Source organism: Struthio camelus, chromosome Z (assembly GCF_040807025.1).
Source record: "Struthio camelus isolate bStrCam1 chromosome Z, bStrCam1.hap1, whole genome shotgun sequence".
NCBI lineage: Eukaryota > Metazoa > Chordata > Aves > Struthioniformes > Struthionidae > Struthio > Struthio camelus.
In genome coordinates, this window is record NC_090982.1 from 72,314,930 (window position 1) to 72,333,972 (window position 19,043).

The 19,043-nt window shown below is 38.2% G+C and overlaps 1 protein-coding gene across 9 annotated transcripts in view; it reads right to left on the reverse strand.

The window, feature by feature from the left end:
• LOC104140563 (NAD(P) transhydrogenase, mitochondrial) overlaps positions 1-19,043 on the reverse strand; it is a 46,478-nt gene that overhangs the window by 16,409 nt on the left and 11,026 nt on the right. For all 9 annotated transcript variants that reach the window (XM_068926465.1, XM_068926461.1, XM_068926467.1 and 6 more), the window contains 13 exons: positions 18,534-18,621; positions 17,780-17,868; positions 15,956-16,143; positions 14,678-14,811; positions 13,087-13,278; positions 11,270-11,423; positions 10,249-10,410; positions 9,213-9,323; positions 8,081-8,226; positions 6,842-7,037; positions 5,971-6,204; positions 3,991-4,151; positions 3,094-3,273 (listed from right to left, as the gene is read on the reverse strand). In XM_068926465.1, coding sequence (XP_068782566.1) covers positions 3,094-3,273; positions 3,991-4,151; positions 5,971-6,204; positions 6,842-7,037; positions 8,081-8,226; positions 9,213-9,323; positions 10,249-10,410; positions 11,270-11,423; positions 13,087-13,278; positions 14,678-14,811; positions 15,956-16,143; positions 17,780-17,868; positions 18,534-18,621 — 2,035 coding nt within the window. The remainder of the gene's footprint in view (positions 1-3,093; positions 3,274-3,990; positions 4,152-5,970; positions 6,205-6,841; positions 7,038-8,080; positions 8,227-9,212; positions 9,324-10,248; positions 10,411-11,269; positions 11,424-13,086; positions 13,279-14,677; positions 14,812-15,955; positions 16,144-17,779; positions 17,869-18,533; positions 18,622-19,043) is intronic.

The following is a 19,043-nucleotide window of genomic DNA, read 5'->3' on the forward strand; positions in this document are numbered from 1 at the left end:
CTTCCAAGTGTATAGTTTCCACTTACATGTCATATTATGCAACTCCAGAGCTTTTTGCTATAGCCTGAGATGTGCCGTTCTGAAATTCCTCATCTAGCAAATAAGCAACAGCACCACAAAAATTTTAGAAGAACTTTGTTTGCCCTGGTACTTCATCAATGTTTCAGTTACTATAAGGAAGACTCACAACTAGGCCCACAGGTAGGCTCTCTGGAATCAGCACCTTTCCAGTGACTGTAGTAGTTCACATCCTTTAAGGGCACATTGCTTTTGATACGTATCGCAATATTAAATCTTCACAGAGGAATACAGACTAGCAGCAATAGTATTACAGAAGTTAAATGTCAAATAAGACAGTCTGGACAGAAAAACACACTCTTCAGAGATTGCACACTCATTTGGGCTAATTTTACAAGAAGCTATGCACTTTAAACTCTCTTCTAAACCAACAAACAACAGTAATTAAAACAAACTTCTTAAAGAGCAGCCACGCCAAAGGAAAGAAAAAGTTCAAATATTATTAGACATCTGAGAATCTACACAGGGTAAGCATGAGATTGAAGCATCCTAGCCTGGCTATGTACCAGAGAGTCAAGGGAAGAGGAGAGAAGCCTGGCAAAAAGAGGGTAGTACAGAATTCTTCAAGATGAGCTGAGATCTCTTTAAGCAACAATTAACCAACACAACTAAGGGCCTATGCAGTACAAGGACGGTGTGGCAAGCCTTCTACACCCTCTCCCACCTTGTTTACCACCACAGATCAGAAACACAGATTAATAAAGTCCTGACTGCACCATTCACAGACAACCCAGCTAGCAATAAAGAGCTCTTTCTGCTGTGCATACACAGGTGATACTGCCCTGGAGCTTCCAGCCCACGGAAAACCAAACCATTGATCCTTGAGAACATCAAGTCTTCTCGCACCACACCATGCCCACGTGAACAACACAGCTCATACAGTCTTAAAGACTGTACGCTCCTCATTCCTTGTAACACTTGTCCCTTCTCTTGCTCTGTCTTCATCATCTGCTCATCCTCTTCCTCACCACCCATCCAATTAATAGTTCCTCTCCTATCTGAAGCCTTTTCCCACCAACCATTCCCAAACATACAGATTCTAATTCTACATTTGGAATGATCACATATTCACTCTACAAAAAACAGGGAGAAGGATGTGCTAATAAAATTAACACAACCTGTCCTTTTCAGATCAGTTGATGTTGTAAAAGAAGCCAAATTTCACAAAATGAGGATCTAACAGTACACACAGTACACACCTTTGCTTTTTTGTTTTAAATTCGTTGTCCTTAATTCACCCTACTAATAGCCACAAAAGGTGGATGAGTTGGGGTGGGGGGGGGGGAGTCAAACAGATGAGTGCAAAAATTTTAAGAGGAGCAGCTGGAGCAGCTTTTCTCCTGAAATGCAACTTGCAGACAAAGATGCTGCATCCCTTGGTTATAATAATGTTTTTTTTTTAAATAACAATTTCCATTAATGCAAGTAGAGCCGAAAAGAATAATGCTCTGGAAGCAAGTTATACTGTTTATCGTGCAGAAATACATACTGATTTCAATAACACTGACTGACTGACTGTAATTGTCTAAACTGAGCTGTGATAGCACAAGATTTCCTGAATTTTATCTCAGAAATTAAACTTAAGTTTGAGAAATAGGTAGAGGTGAACCCCTCTACCACAACATAACTATTTTGTGAATTACAACCGCAGGCTTTGAATTTACATAGGCTCCTCCAAACAACAGGTGCCAGGATCTCAAAACTTGCGGTGTGTGCAAACTGAGAGGAGCTAACAATAAAAAAAGTAAATGAGACAGGAAAAGAAAAATGAAACTATGGAGTGAGTATCCTACTGGTAAACACATACCCAAAAGATTTTATTTTTATCAAGCCTCTTTCCAGTTCCTTGCAAGAATCTGATCTGCAGTCTAAAGAACACATCTTGTATAGCTATATTGTCCCATAAGCATCTACTTTCTACTATGGACTAAACTGCCAACTGCATGCAAAAAAAGAAATGTAAAAGTGTCTCATATGCCATATGATCTGATTTTCTTCTGGAAAGGACACAAGATATCCAGGAGAGAACAAGACTCTTAAAAATTCACACCTGGGATTGTCCATTTGGACTCACTACCATGAAGCTGTAACAAAAAAAAAAAAAAAAAAAAAAATTGTTTACGTTTTCCTGAAATTGTTCAAAAGAGATAATGACGATATAGAACATTATCTGTGGGATACTAATTCAACAGCATAGACAGTGAAGGAAGACAGCCATGGCTGATCATAGGAAAATATCATGATAATAGGACAGTGACACAGATCATAAAAGAATTCAAGAACAGAAGGTGGAACAGAATTATACAGCAGAGCACCAGCAGTTTACCAGTTGTTGCATTATAAGCACTTTTCTTTAAGTCATTACCCCCTCCATCTTAGAGGATAACAGGGAAATACACACAGAGGAAAAAAAAAAAAAGACTTTTCTGTTCCAGAAAAAACAGACCACTACAGTACTGAAATACGACTACATAGGGAGTTTAAGTTCGCTCTGATTCAGAAAGCAGTATCAGTAACACATTAATGCAAGCCTGCTGCCACCCCGTGGTACTTCAAAGTAACTGTTCTCCAAACAAAGCGTTTAGCACACTTCGCTACACTTTAAAGTTAATCTCTAATCAAACCGCGCACACTGTAGGTTTTGTAGGAACTCACTATTGAAAATATTTTCTGCTGATAAAGCATCAAAGTCAAACTTAACTACACTGCAGAGCAACATGATTAGAAAGATAACCCGGACAGGTATGATTACATGTGCTGGACTTCGATTCACACTGAACGTCTAAGTCAGCGTAAAGGCCTGCCTCAATTTTATTCAGTTTTGAAGTAGGTATCTCTCCCAAGCCAAAGAGAGATGACTTGCATCCCGTTCAACATTTTCAACCAGGAACTTTCTAGTCTCTAAATACCTAGTAGTCTGGTCTTTCGATTGCTTATCTTCCTAGCAAACATTCCAAGTAAAGTTTTTTTTTTTACTATTTGGTAAAACAAGCACAGTTTCTACTCAATTCTTACCACACACATGATGTAAGAGAGGATGGCCCCAGAGGAGCCAATGAGTGCACCAACAACAGTCAGCAAGTTGTTGTTCAGTAGGAACCCCTCAGCGCACAAAGCCCATCCAGAATAACTATTCAGGACAGTAATAACTACAGGCATGTCAGCACCTCCAATAGCTGCTGTTAAAGTGACACCCTGGAAAAAGAAAAGGAAATACACGCTTTAATATAAGCTATAAATGCAGAGAAGATAGTCTGTCTGCAGCATTAAAAACAACAAACATATAGTTATGCAAAAACAAATCCAAGCACTTTCTATGTAAGAGATCAAGTTGTGGCCTGAGCACAGGACTTACCGATTCTGCTTAATAAGAGGGGACAGGAAAGCACTCCACTATCCTCATTTCATGATAATTCACTATTTTCACTCACAAAAAGCTCCGTGCAACTGCTCACACCAGTAAGTTATTCATACTTGAACAGTCTTTGCAAGACTTAGCTTATAGCATAGTAATATTCAGGGTAAACGTTGCAACAGGTGGAGTGAGTGTGGGAGGGAAGTATGGAAATAAAATAAAGTCATCATGACAATCTGTACATCCATTGCTCTTATAATTGTTTTAAGGATGAACTTTTCAAAAAGTCTTTTAAAACTCAGTTTGTCATTAAAAGGTTCCATTAAATCATAGCTGCAAAAAGTAATTATATAAACACATGCCTGTTACTCAGAATGGTTGTTTTCCAGCTAGATTTAGGAAAGTCAGTTGCTACTTGCTAATAAAGTTAACAGACAGGCACTGTGATGACGGTGACTCCAGATGGTAAAATACAATCATTAAGGGAAGGAAGACTTAGAAAGCTAAAGAACAAACCGTTTGTACACTCTGTTCTACCTCCTACAGTTCCAACTTACCATTATGGCTGAGAGTGCTGACACAGAACCTAAACAAGTAATTCCTGTAGTGTAACTAGGATCAATCATGTATGGAACCATTCCACCAACGCTGGCAGCTAGCAACCCTGCATTCAATGCATGTCGACCAGGCAAGAGCAGCGGTGCAGAATTCAGGATACCTGCAATCAAATGCATTATTGTATTCAGAGATTAATACATACATGCAGGAGAGCCTGTCTGTTGCCACAGAGAAGACTGAATACCTTGGCAAAAGAAAATCCAAAAAAAAAAAAAAAAACACACACAAGGAAGAAAAGGTAAAACAAAAAGTTAGCTGAAGCTGTGACCTCATGCTGACTCAGTATTGCAACAACACACATTCAGACATCATTCTGCACTCTCAAATACCCCTGTTTAAGCTCATTTTATTCCTTAATCTCTCTGAAATGCTTCAAGATAACCTGTCACAAAGATCTGTTTCCCCTCCTCAATCTCTCTCCCACAAAACAAAAAATTACGCTCTGGCCCCAAATCTTCACATGCACTGCCCCAAATCTTCACATGCACTGCAAAGCAGGACTGCATAGAAAACTCAAAGAAGTGTCCTCCTACTGTTAAAAAAAGCCCAAAATATGAGTAAAGAAGTATGGGCAAAACTAACAAGCTTGCAAAAAATGGATATAGTCACTCATATTATGATATATGTGTGAGCACATTAAGGGAACTTATAAGAAACCCTATCAATTACTAGTTGCAGTACATCCTGGAAGCATCCTAAATTCCTTTTGAGTGTTTTAAATGCAGTATCCCTACTTGTGAAGATACTAAGACATTTCAGTTATTAGTAGGGATGTTCATAAGGAATATAGAATCTGTGTATCCAAAAAGGTGTTTGACATTGTCTGTATTCTAGCTCTAATTTGCCCAGCGCAAGGAAGCACCAGATCAGAGTTGGAAGCTCTTTACGTTACACATTTCTTCTTTCATATCCTGCTCAGAAGTTACAAAAAAAGAAATAGATTTTAGCATTACACAGATTTCATTGATTCAAGACTTGCATCAACACTAACTTGAGTCTTGTTTTTATACACAGATGCAGAGTCTTTAAAATGTAACTGTTTCTATTAATACTTTAGTTCCTGTGATATTGAAAGAAAACCTCATAGGAGCAAGTGGTGGAAAGACATTTACCTGCCTCATTCTTCTCAAAAAGCCTTCCCCCCCCCCCCCTTTTTTAATATCCAGCACTAGGAACTAAGAGAACCACCCAAGAGATACTCAAGAACAGATGTGGTATAAAAGAAGTGTAGTTTGACAAACAGGAGAACAGTGACAACTGTCCTATTCGGATAGATATGTACTCACTTTTAAGTGTTAAATTATGCATTGGCATAAAACATTATTAATATAAAAATCCCTTCCTACCCAGTTGGTCATCTTTCTGTTTTCATATGCTTTAACTTCACTAGTTCCCTCAGTCACACAAATCTTCCTAGAGCAGATTAAGATCTATCACATTATGTATACATCAGCAGGGAGTAGAGAGAAAGTGACTTGGGTGTTTGTGCGATGTGATTCAGCTGAAAAGGACAAATACAGATTTGTTTGTTTTCAGTTTCCTTTTTTTTTTTGGGTTATAGAACAGCTCTAGCTGACCCTGCTGTTAAAACATCTGCTCAGGAAGATTAAGTTGTCTCTTAAACAACAACTCTTTAAAAAAGAGAAGTGTTTCTAGACAAGATGAACTGAAAGAATTTAGTAATTAATAGCAGTAACGTGACCAAACACCGAATATAAACCGTTCATAAAGAAGTACACAAAGCAGGAACAGCATTAAAAGAGAAAGTACAGTCACGAGAACTAACCACAACAACAATTGCGTGATGCAAAATACAAGCTTTCTTTCCAACTACACAGCAGTCTAAAGGCAGAGCTAAAGTCTAAGAAAAAAAAACAAAAAACAAAAAAATCCACTTAGTTCTGAATGGAAGGTCTCACCTTGCAGTTTTCCATAAGCAACAAGAGAGCCACTGAAAGTGACTCCACCAATGTACGTGCCAAGGTATGCCACGATCTTGGTGAGGTTTGCAGCTGGATCAGTAGCAAAGTGAGGATACTCGATCATGTATTCCGCCACACAGGTGAGAACAGCAGCCAAACCCACTAAACTATGGAAAGCAGCAACTAGCTGAGGTAAATCTGAGATCTGGATGCGTTTAGCAATCGTCAAACCTATGGAAAGACGAAGACAGAGGGGAAGTGTTACAACACACGATTAAACTGTGCAATCAGAAACTTATGCATCATTTTCAATGAGCAGTCAATACATGTACACACATGCTTCCTCTAACGGCAACATTTGTTCTAGGCTACAAATTGGTGTCTAGAGCATTCAACTGGAAGCTGCATATCTGTATTTTGTGAGAATATGAGAATATCATGCAAATTAGAAAGAAGACTAAAGTGTATTAAGTACTAAGTTTCATTAAGTACTGGGAAATCCAATGTTTTCTATGAAGACGGCACAGTATGAAAAAGAATTTGACAGTCTTCAGTCAGCAATTAAACCTAAGTATAGGCTTGGGCATACTAACTTCTGCACGCCCAGTTTTCCTAACCATTATAAAGAACAGTTATGTGTTCCTGATTCTCTGCTAGTCCTCCTATTCTTTACTGCATCCTGATGCATTAATAAAAGCCCTGGATCTTATGATTCTTCGATTCACATACTTGCAAAAATAACGTAAGCAAGTCATAAACGTAAGTTAGTGATTTCACCTGTAACCTATACAATACTATGCATATATAAAGCCTGCATAAATGCACATGCAGTGCATATGTAAATAAATTCATATTATAATACACATACCTATGGTACCACCAAGCGCCATTGCACCTGACATCTGAGCCAACAACTCAGGTGATGGTTTAAGGCCTCCAAGAGTTGCTGCTAAGCCTCCAGCAACACCTATCATACCCAAAGCATTGCCAAGACGAGCAGTTCCTTGGGTGGACAGACCAGCCAGGGCACCAACACAGCATAAGCCCGAGGCCAGATACATCATCTTTAAAACAAGGAAAACAGGTAAGTGTATATGAAGTAGAGGCATACAAAGCATAATATACCATAATTAAAATCTTTCCCATTATTACACAAAAGGGGCAGATTGCTCCTGAGTGTGTACAACTCACCAAGTTATTTGTTCTTAACTGGAGTAGAAGTCAGACTGTAAAGAAACTGTCATAATAGATGCAATTTTGGCCAATTAAAATGCGACATCTATTAAAAAAAAAAAAACTTTCCTTTTGTTTCGTGACCTTAGTTCATCTGTATTGTGAAAAACAAATCTGAGTCAAATCAACTTTCCTCTTTAAGTTCAGAAGGAAATTTTTCTTTAGGACAACCCAATTAGCGTAGGACAGTTGAACTTTGTTGCCCAATTGTTATAAGAATTGTCTTGGAATTTACTTTTGATACATTTGAACTCCTGTTTTCAAAAAGGATAAACAAACTTAAATGAACTGAGCCTGTACATGTCTAGACCACTGAAAAAAACCAGTGCTTCTAAAGTAATGTATTGCAAGCCCCCAGAATAAAACTGTGCTTGGATTCACTTCTTTCCAAACACAGAAGGTAACACATCTTCATTTTGCTACCTATTGAAACAAATGCAAAAAACGTACCACTAAAGATGCAGCACTAAGTACAATCTCTGTATCCCCCTCTGTGCTGAAATCCTTCTGTGCTGTATCTCCCTTAACTGTCACTCCAAGTTGAACTTCTAAAAACATTTAAACCAAAAAGACTGGTATCTGTACTCATTTTAATATTTAAGGTGTAATTTAGGAACTGTCCAGTACTGTCAGGACCAGCTGCTTAAGAGGAAAAAAGTTTACTAAAAAGCTTCTAAAATGTGCAAATTCACCGTTTAGGGCATGACTGCAAGTTTAAACTTAACCAACTTCAGACTGGTCTTGTGGGAGTAAGTAACTGATGAAAAGACCATAAATAATTTAGTATTTAAGAAGCTCAACAGAGCAAGCTTGCAGCTTATGCTGTGAACAGCAGGCTGAGAGCCAAAAAGAAGTTAAGCACAAAAGTGCTTACCTGTTCGATATTATAGCCACCACTGAGAGCAGCTGCATAGCCTCCTACAAACACGCCACCGGGAAGTAGGTACAAGTAGTTGTACTCAGGAGGATCCGTGGGACGCTTGAACATATCCAGCATTCTCTGGGTAACTAGAAACCCACCTGGCCAAAAAGAAAAACGTTTTACAAACACAAAATCCGAAACTAGGCACATGCCAAACTATGAGAAAAATATTTGGTTATACCATACTACCACACGGAGAGGAGTTAATAACTGACACCAATAAAGCCTTTGAAAAGCTTAAAAAGTTGGAGATAAGCTATTAAGAAACAAACGTGAAATTACAGTGAAATTCTGTTTTTTCCTTAGCTGTAGGAAGGAATTCAAAGGAGTTTGAGAGCCCAGAGGACTGGCTCTGGCTCCATACTCTACAAACAGGAGGAACTTTCCTATTTCTTTTAGATGGCTTGCTGCTTTGCTCATGCTCCCAACTATTTACCTCCTCACAAACACACACTGTATTACACCAAAGACTCTTCACCCATTATGTGTTCCCACAGCACAACCAGAATGCATCACGTGTCTCAGAAGTCCACAATGAAAATGCTGCAGGAGGTGTTTTCTGATCTTGTTATTAAAAAGCTGATTATAGAATATAGCTTTGTTTATGAGACTGCTCTTTTCCTTGTCTACTCCAGCTAGAAAACAATATTTATAAGTCACATGGCTCAATTTCACTTTTTTTTTTTTTTTTTAAATAATGGTAAAGCTGCATCTGTTGAAGATCAAGCAAACAGAATTTTGTTCTACGCCACTGGTATATTTTGCATGTGGAACAGGAATACAAGGACAAATGCAGTACCATCTCTGGATAAACAGGAAGAGACTATTTCATACAGCTATCACCTACAGGATGCTGTAAAAGAAAAATGAGCATTTAAATGCTTCCCTAAAAAGAGGTTATACCATGAAGTGTGTGAACCAGATATTCTAACCACTACAAAAAGTGCTTTTCTTTACTAAAAGATATTCTCAGATCCTGTTCCCAGAAGAGCATTTCTCAAATCTATATGCTTAAAGAACTAAAAGAAATAAATGAATTACATAAGCGCTTTAAGTTACCTTCAGAGAAAATTAACACTCATACCTGCAATATTGACTGACGAGATAAAGGCCGAAAGCACCGCCAGACTTTGAGGAGCATTTTCAGGTATATAGTGTCCTCCCATCAACACCAGCCCACCAACTGCAGTTAGTCCTATTTAAAAGGGGAAAGTGTTACTGAACCTAAACAGATTCATTATTACAGCAAGCTTCCTCTCAGTTATCAAGTAGATAATAGTTAATTCAAGTTTTGTACCACACTCTCCACATTAGGATCTAAACACACACTGCCATAAGGGTTTTTTTTTTTTTCCCCAGTAATACAAATATGTTTCAAGAGAAAATAAAAATATAGTATATGAATGCAGTTTTGAAATACTGTCCCTCACGGAAAAAAACAAACCACTGATAGGCTGAAAATAAATTGTTTTCATCTGCAGGCAACTAGAACTCAGAACTGGTCAGCTCTGATTTCATTATTCAAATTGCAAAAGACCATCCCAGTCTGACAGAAATCGTACACTAGAAAAGACCAACTCATGTTGATCATCAGATCAAGTACTCAATTTTTTATTGGGTTTTGTTTGCTTGTTTTTTTGAATAGGAGTGAAAGTTATAAATCTTACAGGTCACTGTTAGGAATCCTCCCCCCCCCCTCCAAGTCACATGGTTTGGGGAGACACAAATAAGGAAAGAAGGAAGCAGGTGAGAGAAGTTACCATAGGGGCAAAATTTTGGACAGACTAGAAGAAAGAAGTATTGTGTGTTGTATCAAAGGGGAGACTGCAGCACTCCAAATAAAACAACCTTTAAACGAGATGCTTTAAGAACGGAAAATTATGTATAAAGGTCAAGAATATGCAGCACCATGTTCACCTTTCTTTTGAAAAGCACATTCTTTGAAAAGAGTACGCTTCGGGTGTCGTCGCTATTTATGAAAGTAAACTCAGAGATGCAAAGTAGTACTAGGCTTTTAAGAATTTTAAACGACATACTATCACAATTTTGCCTAAAGTTCAAGTAAAAGGAGCTGTGCCAACTTCACACAGAAAATGAGCAATTCTGTAACAGCTACTTACCTGAGATAGCATTAGTCACTGACATGAGCGGAGAGTGAAGAGCAGGAGTCACGCCCCAGACTGTATGGTACCCCACTATTCCAGCCAGGCCAAATGTAGTCACCATTTGTGTGAACGCAGCATTTGGAGCTGCAATGCCCAGTCCTAACATGGTAGCTAAACCTAGGAGGAAACCATAGTAAAGCTTTTCAGTGACTTCTGAATGGTTTCTTACATTAAGCTCTGTATAACACTAGTATTAAGCTAAAAGCAGGAGTTTTGTGCACAGACTCTTTCCAAGATCAGACGGATTGTCTTTACCCAGTACAAAGCTCTATAGGTGCTAGTGTTTCTTTTCAAACTGAAAATACACAAATATGAGGCAGCCATTTTTGTTACTCATGCACATGAAGCAGCAAGGATAGTTTTCTTCCCTAATATTGCCTCCTGTCACCCTCCTGTTCTCTAACAAAAGTGTAGAAGAGCCACAATCATGTTAAGATACTACTGCAAGACTTAAAAGTAATGAATACTCAATTCATTAACTACTAGCAGAGAATTTCTGATGGACACAGAACACTAAACAACAGGAACTACCAATATTTACTTGTGAAGATAACTCCTATTCCCAATACTCAGGTAAGACTGTGGGCATTTAAGTCTCACAATCCATAAACACTGAAGAAAGCAGTGCCACTAAGTTGATTCTGCTGTAAAGTATGCACAAAGTCCCTTGCAGGAGTACTGCAAAACTCTAATTTTAGTAAGATTTAATTAAGAAAGCTAGAAACACATTCATGCATGCACAAAGCATGACTTAGCACGACTTGAAATGTTAATGTTTTTGGTTAAGTTTCTAAATTTTTATTCTTCTCTCAAAAGCAATTGCAACAGTGTACTGATTTCGTACTAGGATACACCAGTCAATCAACTGCTCTCACATATAGTTATTAAATCAAATGAGTAAGATGTGCAGCCACTTAAAATATTAGCCAAATAAGGATCATTCCATACTGATTCTCCAACTGTGGAAGTTGCCTACCTGTTGTATATACAGATGCACTAGTCATAGTTTTTCTAAAAGGTGTAATAGTAGCTGCTTTTTCCGCTTCCAACTCTGCTACAGTCTTCTGCTTCACAGGGGCTCCTTGAGGAATGTTATTTGGTGGAGGTGCTGGGAAAATTACCTTGCCATCCTGACAAGAGATATTTACAGTTATCCCTCACATGGCAGATTCTTTAAAATTAGAGTCCGCTCTTCCGTATCCTGTGGCTCAGATGAGCCTTAACATCCTAGAGCCATGCCACAGGAATATCCTCCTCCTTCCACACCAGAAGTAGTTTGCAAGGCTGGAAGGTACAGCCTGACCAAATTAATCATATTGATTCACACGTATTTCTGACAAGATTTAACATCAGTATCCCAGAACACCTGTTAAAAAACACAGTACATGGCTTGAAAGCAGGAACCAAAACAGAGAGGGAAAGTTCCTTAATGGAAAACTTTTTTCCAAAATAAAATAGGGCTACGGAAATGGCAAATTCTGCTACAGATCTGAAATGCAAACCAGAACCTGCCCAGCAAGTTTCCAGATACGGTGTCTCACATTTCTTGCCATCCTCCAAAGCCTCTGGAGGAGTCACGCCTTGAGTTGTCAAGCCTCAAAGTTGTATGCCCCACTTCAGTGGCTGGAGAGAGCTGAAGTCAGCACAATGCTTCCTCCACAGCAGGTAATAATAGGCATTAGAAAATCTTGGTAAAATTATCCAGCAAAACTCAGGGAAAAAAAAAAAAAAAAAAAAAACGAGTAACTCTTACCTAAACTACAGATTGTTTTCTAATAGAACTTAAAAGTATGTCATAGTTGCACCAAGAGAACCTATACTGGCTCATGCCCTAAGTCTGTGTTAGACAGATAAAGACACAGAAAAATATAAGCAGTGGTATGACCATGGAGAGGTAAATAGAAAGCCAGCAATACAATTCTAACTCCCTTAATCTCCGAGAGTACCAAGCTCACAAAATACAACAGACATATTTGAGGAGTTTACTATCATAAACAGTTAAATTAAGCTCCTTTGAGACAAAAAAGTTGATCTAGAACATAAAAATATGTATATTTATTTCCTTCTTTCTGATTCTGAAAAGGAGAATGTTAATTCCCGGTCTTATTTCAAGCCTCCTGGACAGATATCTAAGACATGAGACAACAGTGCACTGGGTGGAGAAGGAGCAATGGCATGCTCACATAACGGTCTAGCTCCTAATCCTGAAAAGAAATGTACACTTTTGATATTCACATTGTACCTATTCTGTGCCTGAATTTCATGGTCCCCCCCCTGCCCCACACCCTTTCATGTGGGGAATAAAGCTCAGTGTGAGGAAAACTATTTGATTCAATTTAGCATTTAAATCTTTTTTTTTCTCCTAAAGTTACTCTTAGAAGAGGAATAAAAATGTATTTATTAAAACAAAGTTAAAAGGAGGAATGCTTTCCAGTCCTGTAGTAGATATTTCAAAAATGCATTAAATAACCATGTTTTTAATCACATGAATACAATCTGCAAACTCAAACGTAATACCTTTCCTATTTTTTAAGTAACGGGCATGTTAGGCACTTGTTTAACCACGACAGGTACAAAACTTACAGACAGAAGCAAAAAGGTTTCCCTTTACAAAAAGGACAGAGGACTATTCAAATAAATACAAATGTGATTGCATAGGCTGCCCATCAAGCTACCTGTAAAGCACGTAAGCACGCAAAGCCTTCGAATGCATTTAGGAGACAGCACTGATAAACACAGAAGTAAACATACAGGTTGCATCACGAGTTAGAAAGATACCATTTATTGACTTACCTTCATTACTACAGTTCCTCTAATAACATGATCCAGAGTGCCATAATCAAATTCATCTTTTGGTTCAAAGTAGAAGTTCTCTTTGTCAGGGCTAATAGCCTTTAGGAGTTTGATAATATTATTGGAATACAGAGTACTGGCCTGGGTAGCCATTCTGCTAGGCAGGTCTGTGTAGCCAATGTGTGTAACACCCTAAAAAAATCCCAGTAAAATATTAAGCATTCATTGAATCTCTGAGAAAGCAATATCTCTTCCAGCACATCCTTCTGAAAAATATATACCCAAACTGTTTAATTCCTTTCTATTTCTAAACTCAGTTAGAACTGTTACTGCAGCTTTACCATTAGTAGCTGGGGGCAAGGGGGAAGGGTGTTACTCAGGACTTCAAAATTTAGGATGACCAAACCAAACACCTTAAATGCAACAAGCCTGAAGAGAGAGGAGGATGTACTGGTTCAAGAGCTTGTCCTCTCCAAACACTACTATTCTCTCAAAACTCGGCTTCTTAAAGCCGTCAGATAACAGATTCTCTGCCCCATCGATGCTTGGTATCGATCCTACACTATATCTAGGGGTAGTGCTCCTCTGGCTAAAACTGTTCCATGTAAATTCTCCATGTAATATCTGCTTATTTCTGTTCTGCATATTCTGCCTGCAAGTTCAGTTTTTAAGTAGTGACATCAAAAGCCCTAAAAAACCACAAAGCCAAACACAATGTGTGACTCAAAATACATACGCACTGCCTTGTTTGTGTTAATGAAAACAGTAATGTGGTGTTAAACAGTACATTCTACAGACTTCCCTAGAGCAGAACAAACAGCAGTATGCCCACACGTTATCAAAGAATAACCTTGGAAAACCGCTACTTTGACCTCATCAACCAAATTTCTGTAACTGCTAACAGACTTCTCACATGTACAAAAACCCCACACCAAAAAGCAAAAAATAAGCTCTCAGCTGAGCCTATGAACATTGGAATCAACACAATGTAGTTCATTCAGTCAAGGGCAAGTTTGTTTAATTTCATGAACTAACTCATGCTACTTCTAGTTTGGGTAACAAGTGGTTTTGATACTCTAGGCCAGATATATTCAGGTTGAAAACAGCTATAGAAGTTGAAGACTTACCAAGACAGCACCCTCTTGAAGCTGAAATCATACTGACCTAAGCCAGAGACTTCGCACTGAAATAAACACAGACATAGTCTGAACCTGCTCAGCTGCATCTGTTACAGGGATTGTAACCTCAGTTGTGGAAGGTGATAAGCAAGTTGAAGAAAATATTGCTGCTGCTTCCTCTTTAGGTAGGCCAGATATCACACCATACACTCAGCTCAGCAGAGACAAATTACTGACTTCCAAGTCTAGGGCATAACACTTCCTTACTTTACTAAACTAATTAACTTTAAAGAAACGGATTCCTTTGTATAAAAACCTTCAAATTACTACACATAAATGTGACTTGTGACAAAATTAAAATTAGCATAAGCAGCTACTCATTTTCAGCACATAGTTTACAAAGTACAGTCTTCAAATTAAGTACGAAAGCGAATTCACACAAACTGAGAATGAGCTGCAGTCCAAATGCTCACCTTATGAACATACAGTTCTCCAGGCTTTGTAGTTTCAATGTTTCCCCCTGCTTCTGCAGCTAAATCCACAACAACCGAACCTTCCTTCATCAATTCAATCATATCTTTCCGAAACAGGACAGGAGCTTTTTTACCTGAGAAGACAAGACATACTAAATTAAACACAAAATACAGCTTTGATCTGTAAAGCCCAGGAGACACATTTTCCCCTCCTTTCTTCATAAACCTCCCATTTGCCTCAGAAGCTATAGCTGCATTTTACAGGTACAAAAAGGTCTAAATTTTTGCTGAAGATGAAACGTCATGGAGGACTTGCTTATACAGGCAGAGAGAAGAGAGGCTGGAACATCTTGCACATATGCAAGGAGTTCATCGGCAGCATATCAAATATCCCAGAAAGTCTGATTTCGTCCTTAGTAAACAGACAACTTCCATTCTTACAATTCAAGTCATAGCCACGCAACAAAAATGCCACATTATAGGTGAAGACTGCTGTTGTGCAATACAAAGCACTGAATCTTAAGCTCTACTTTACTGTGTTTCAATTACAAAACACAATCCTGTTGCAACTGTACTTGCTTTAGCGCACATGCTGGGTATCAGAAGTAACAACAATGCAATAAACATGTAGAAGAACCACCTATTCTTGCTTTACTGTCTATTTCTTGTTTAATAAGAAAATACGAAGATACTAAGTCAAATACTGCTAGTCTGCATCAATGTAACAAAGCACGGGCAAATATTTACCATGAACTCTACAGACAATGCAAGGGTTTTAATACACATATATTAACTAAACTAATGTTTGAGATTTCTTTATTTGGGCTGTAGGGCATCACTATTATCCAGCAAGTCTGAGGAACTTTCAACTTTCTTCTCAAACGGCTCAGCTTTGGGGAAGAATCAACATATGAGGGAGGCATGGCGTAAGTCACATAAGCACTCACAGAAAGCTCAGAAAAAAACAGACATTCCAGAAGCAAAGTAGAGACTTTCCAGCACGACAAACTCTAGGTAGGGAAGAACAGCACAGAGTGAACTAATAATTATTTCCCTGCAGGTTAAACCTTTTATTTTCTCCTTTTCTAACAAAAACACAGTTGTGAAAGAAAAAAAAAAAAGTCTCCTTAAAAGCAGGTATTTATCAAGGACGGGAAAAGGCACGTGCTTACAAAAAGATAATCTATTTACACCTTTGCTTTCATTGCAGGAGCACCCCCAAAACATAGAAATTTACACACAATACGTGAAAACTAGCATGCTGCATGTAAAACATACCCGGAATAAGTGCTGTAGTGATGATGATATCAACGTCTTGGCACTGTTTAGCAAAGAGTTTCATTTCAGCTTCAATAAATTCTTTAGACATTTCTTTAGCATAACCACCTTGCCCCTCTCCCGATTCCTTTAGGTCTACTTCCAAAGGCTCGGCACCAAGAGACTTGAACTGTTCCAGAGCTGCAGCTCTAAGGAAAGAAAATTAGAAGAAATAAATAAATAAATAAATAAATAAAGATGGACTACCTAAAAACAGGAAGTCCATTTTAGCAGCAGCTCAATCCACCTTGAGTTTTGAGGCCACTTTAGTAGTAGCTGTCTTCAAACAGAACTACCAAGCTTATTCTAGGACTAAGGAGACCAGGATAAAAGTCTTCACTTTATTTGCTAAGTGGAGCAGAAAGAGAATTTGCATCACTAATTTTGGGTTCCTCATGAGGATGCTTTGATTAGGAATGAGGGCAGCCTACAGTTTTCTGTATAATCAAATGAAGTTGCCCTGAGAAGACAGCCAAAGCTGGGAGCTTCACTACTGACTAAGTCTGCTCACCCATTTCTCTTGCCTTCACTAGGTAAGTCTAAAACCCAAACTTAAATGCCTAAGATGAGTGACACACACGCTCCGTAGCCTGTGTCCCTGTTTTTAATCTGTGAAATGGGAATACCCCTTTTCACAGGGACTGCAACAGAGCTTTTAAGCCCTGTGAGTACTGTTGAGATCAGAGTCGTAAGGACCTTAGATGGATGACAAAATTCTTTGAAAAACTACAGTTTCACATCAGGTCATACCACAGCATACGATGAGAGACTAAATTCCAGGAGCGAGGTGGACATTCACCACATGCAGGTATTTACCACAGACATCCTTGTACATCAAGATAAATGAACACAGGACGCTGCAGAAGAGCATTTTATATCTAAAAAGTTTTAGATAGATTTTGATCATGCTTTTAAGTAAAATGATTATTTGCAGTTTGTTTTATAAATTATGCTGCTTTTCCTAATGCACCACAGTGAAGGCTTTTTTCATACTGCACATCACAAATATGGAGATACGCGCATTTATTTTTTCGCATTAGGTATAACTAAGTAGCACTAGATACCATTTCTGCATAAAAAAAATAAACATGAATAAGTATTTTTAATGCAGACACAATGTTAAGCACATATAAATTCAATATTAGAAGATCATTTAATATAGAAAATTTTAATAAAGTTTAAAGTCCCTATAGAGATAAGATAGAGATGATTTTCCCAGTCTATTGCTCTAAAAATGACTATAGCACAAGAAAATCCTTCTGAATGAAAAAAGAAGCCCCAAGAGAGCAGTGCTTAATTTGACTCCAATTGCAGTCCCTGTTCTTTCATCTTTAAGATATGAGTTCCCTAAATAAAATGATTTTTTTTCCAGTAGATTGCAAGAAGTCTGACTCCAGAGAATTTCTAGCTAGCTTACCTGGGAGCAGGGGAGTGGAGCTGAATGACTATCCAGTTATCAGCCTGGATCAAAACAAGTTGTAAGTGACAGCATATAGACTCTTTCTCCACTATTTTGCCTTGTGTCCCCAAGAAGGACAAAACTCCTGTCTTTCTCATTTTATAAAGCAGCACTTTTTTGATTCATATAGCCCTGACTGATTTAATAATACGAACTCTTTGGAAGGTTTGGTCACTGTTAGGAATAAAAATGGAAGAATAATGCAGGAATACAAGCAGCAGGCAGGGAGCTGCAATTCAGTGCAGCTTTTGCTGCAATACAAACAGCTACAAAGTAATTAACTTTACAATCATTTTATATAGCCATTACCATTTTCACACACCCACCTAGTATCAAATCCACGAACCACTGCACCCATCGATTTAGCTGCTCCTGCAGAAGCCAGGCCAGCAACTCCTCCTCCAATGATCAGGACCTAGAATGACATCACTAACATGCTTGGACCATAAATTAAAAATAGTGTTGGCCAAAAAAGTAACAAAATTGTACTGCATTCAAAACAGTACAGTTGTCTCATTACACAGTCATTTGAACAAGTCACCTTAGGACACAAAACCCCAAATGACTTTACCAAAGTTGCCCTGTAACTGTCACAACTTTTAAACTGTTACTTTTCACTTCATCTATTTCAGAGCTAACTAATTTAGTAAGTAAATTTAACAATTTAATAAGTAAATGCAGGCTTTCCCCTTGATTTGTTTTGATTTTTTTTTTGGGGGGGGGTTGTGTTTTTGTTGTTTTTCCTTTTAATTCTCACACTTTCATTTCTCTTCCATCCCAATTCACCTGCAATTCCAGTCAGGCAATACCCTTCCATCACAGCCTCCAACACACCAGAACTCTTAGCATCTCTGACCTTTCTTTAGGTGCTTCACAACCTGTCCTCATCCAACCATACATAGCTAGTCTGAAGTTTAAAAATAAACCTCAAATTATTCTACTCTTCCCAAGAGAAGGACTAAAGGTAGCAAGCAAAAATTACCAAGCCCAAACGAGGAAAAAGCTTTTAACAGAAGCAGTTTCAGGAGTGGTTAGCTGCGCTCAGGAAATGACCTATTCTGCTTGTTTCATTGTACATACCTTGGCTGGAGGAACTTTACCAGCAGCTGTGATCTGACCCGTGAAAAATCGACCAAAGTGATTTGCTGCCAATACAACAGCCTTGTAACTGTCAAGTAAGGAAGACAAGAACACATTTCAGTATTTTCTCAGGCACAGCTCAATGTCATCCATCGACAGCAATCAGAAGAATACTCTGAACCAAAGCATACATGGGATGAAACAAGTTTAATATTTCACTCTTGAGCACAAGTTTAATACTCTCTATGCCTTTGCTCATATTTATCACTACATTTTTTTACGATGGAATGCATTTTTAGAGAGAATTCACAGACAGCAGTATGCTGGATGCCCATAACTACTCGCTCTCTCAAGTAGAATATTGAATGCATAATAAACACATAACTTGACAAAAGTTAACTTTGTCATCTTTGAAACGACCTTCAAAGACTGTAACCCAAGGCTTGTTAAGGAAGAAATCACATATGAACAACTACAAAACCCAGAGTAATTTTGCAGCAAGTAGTAATG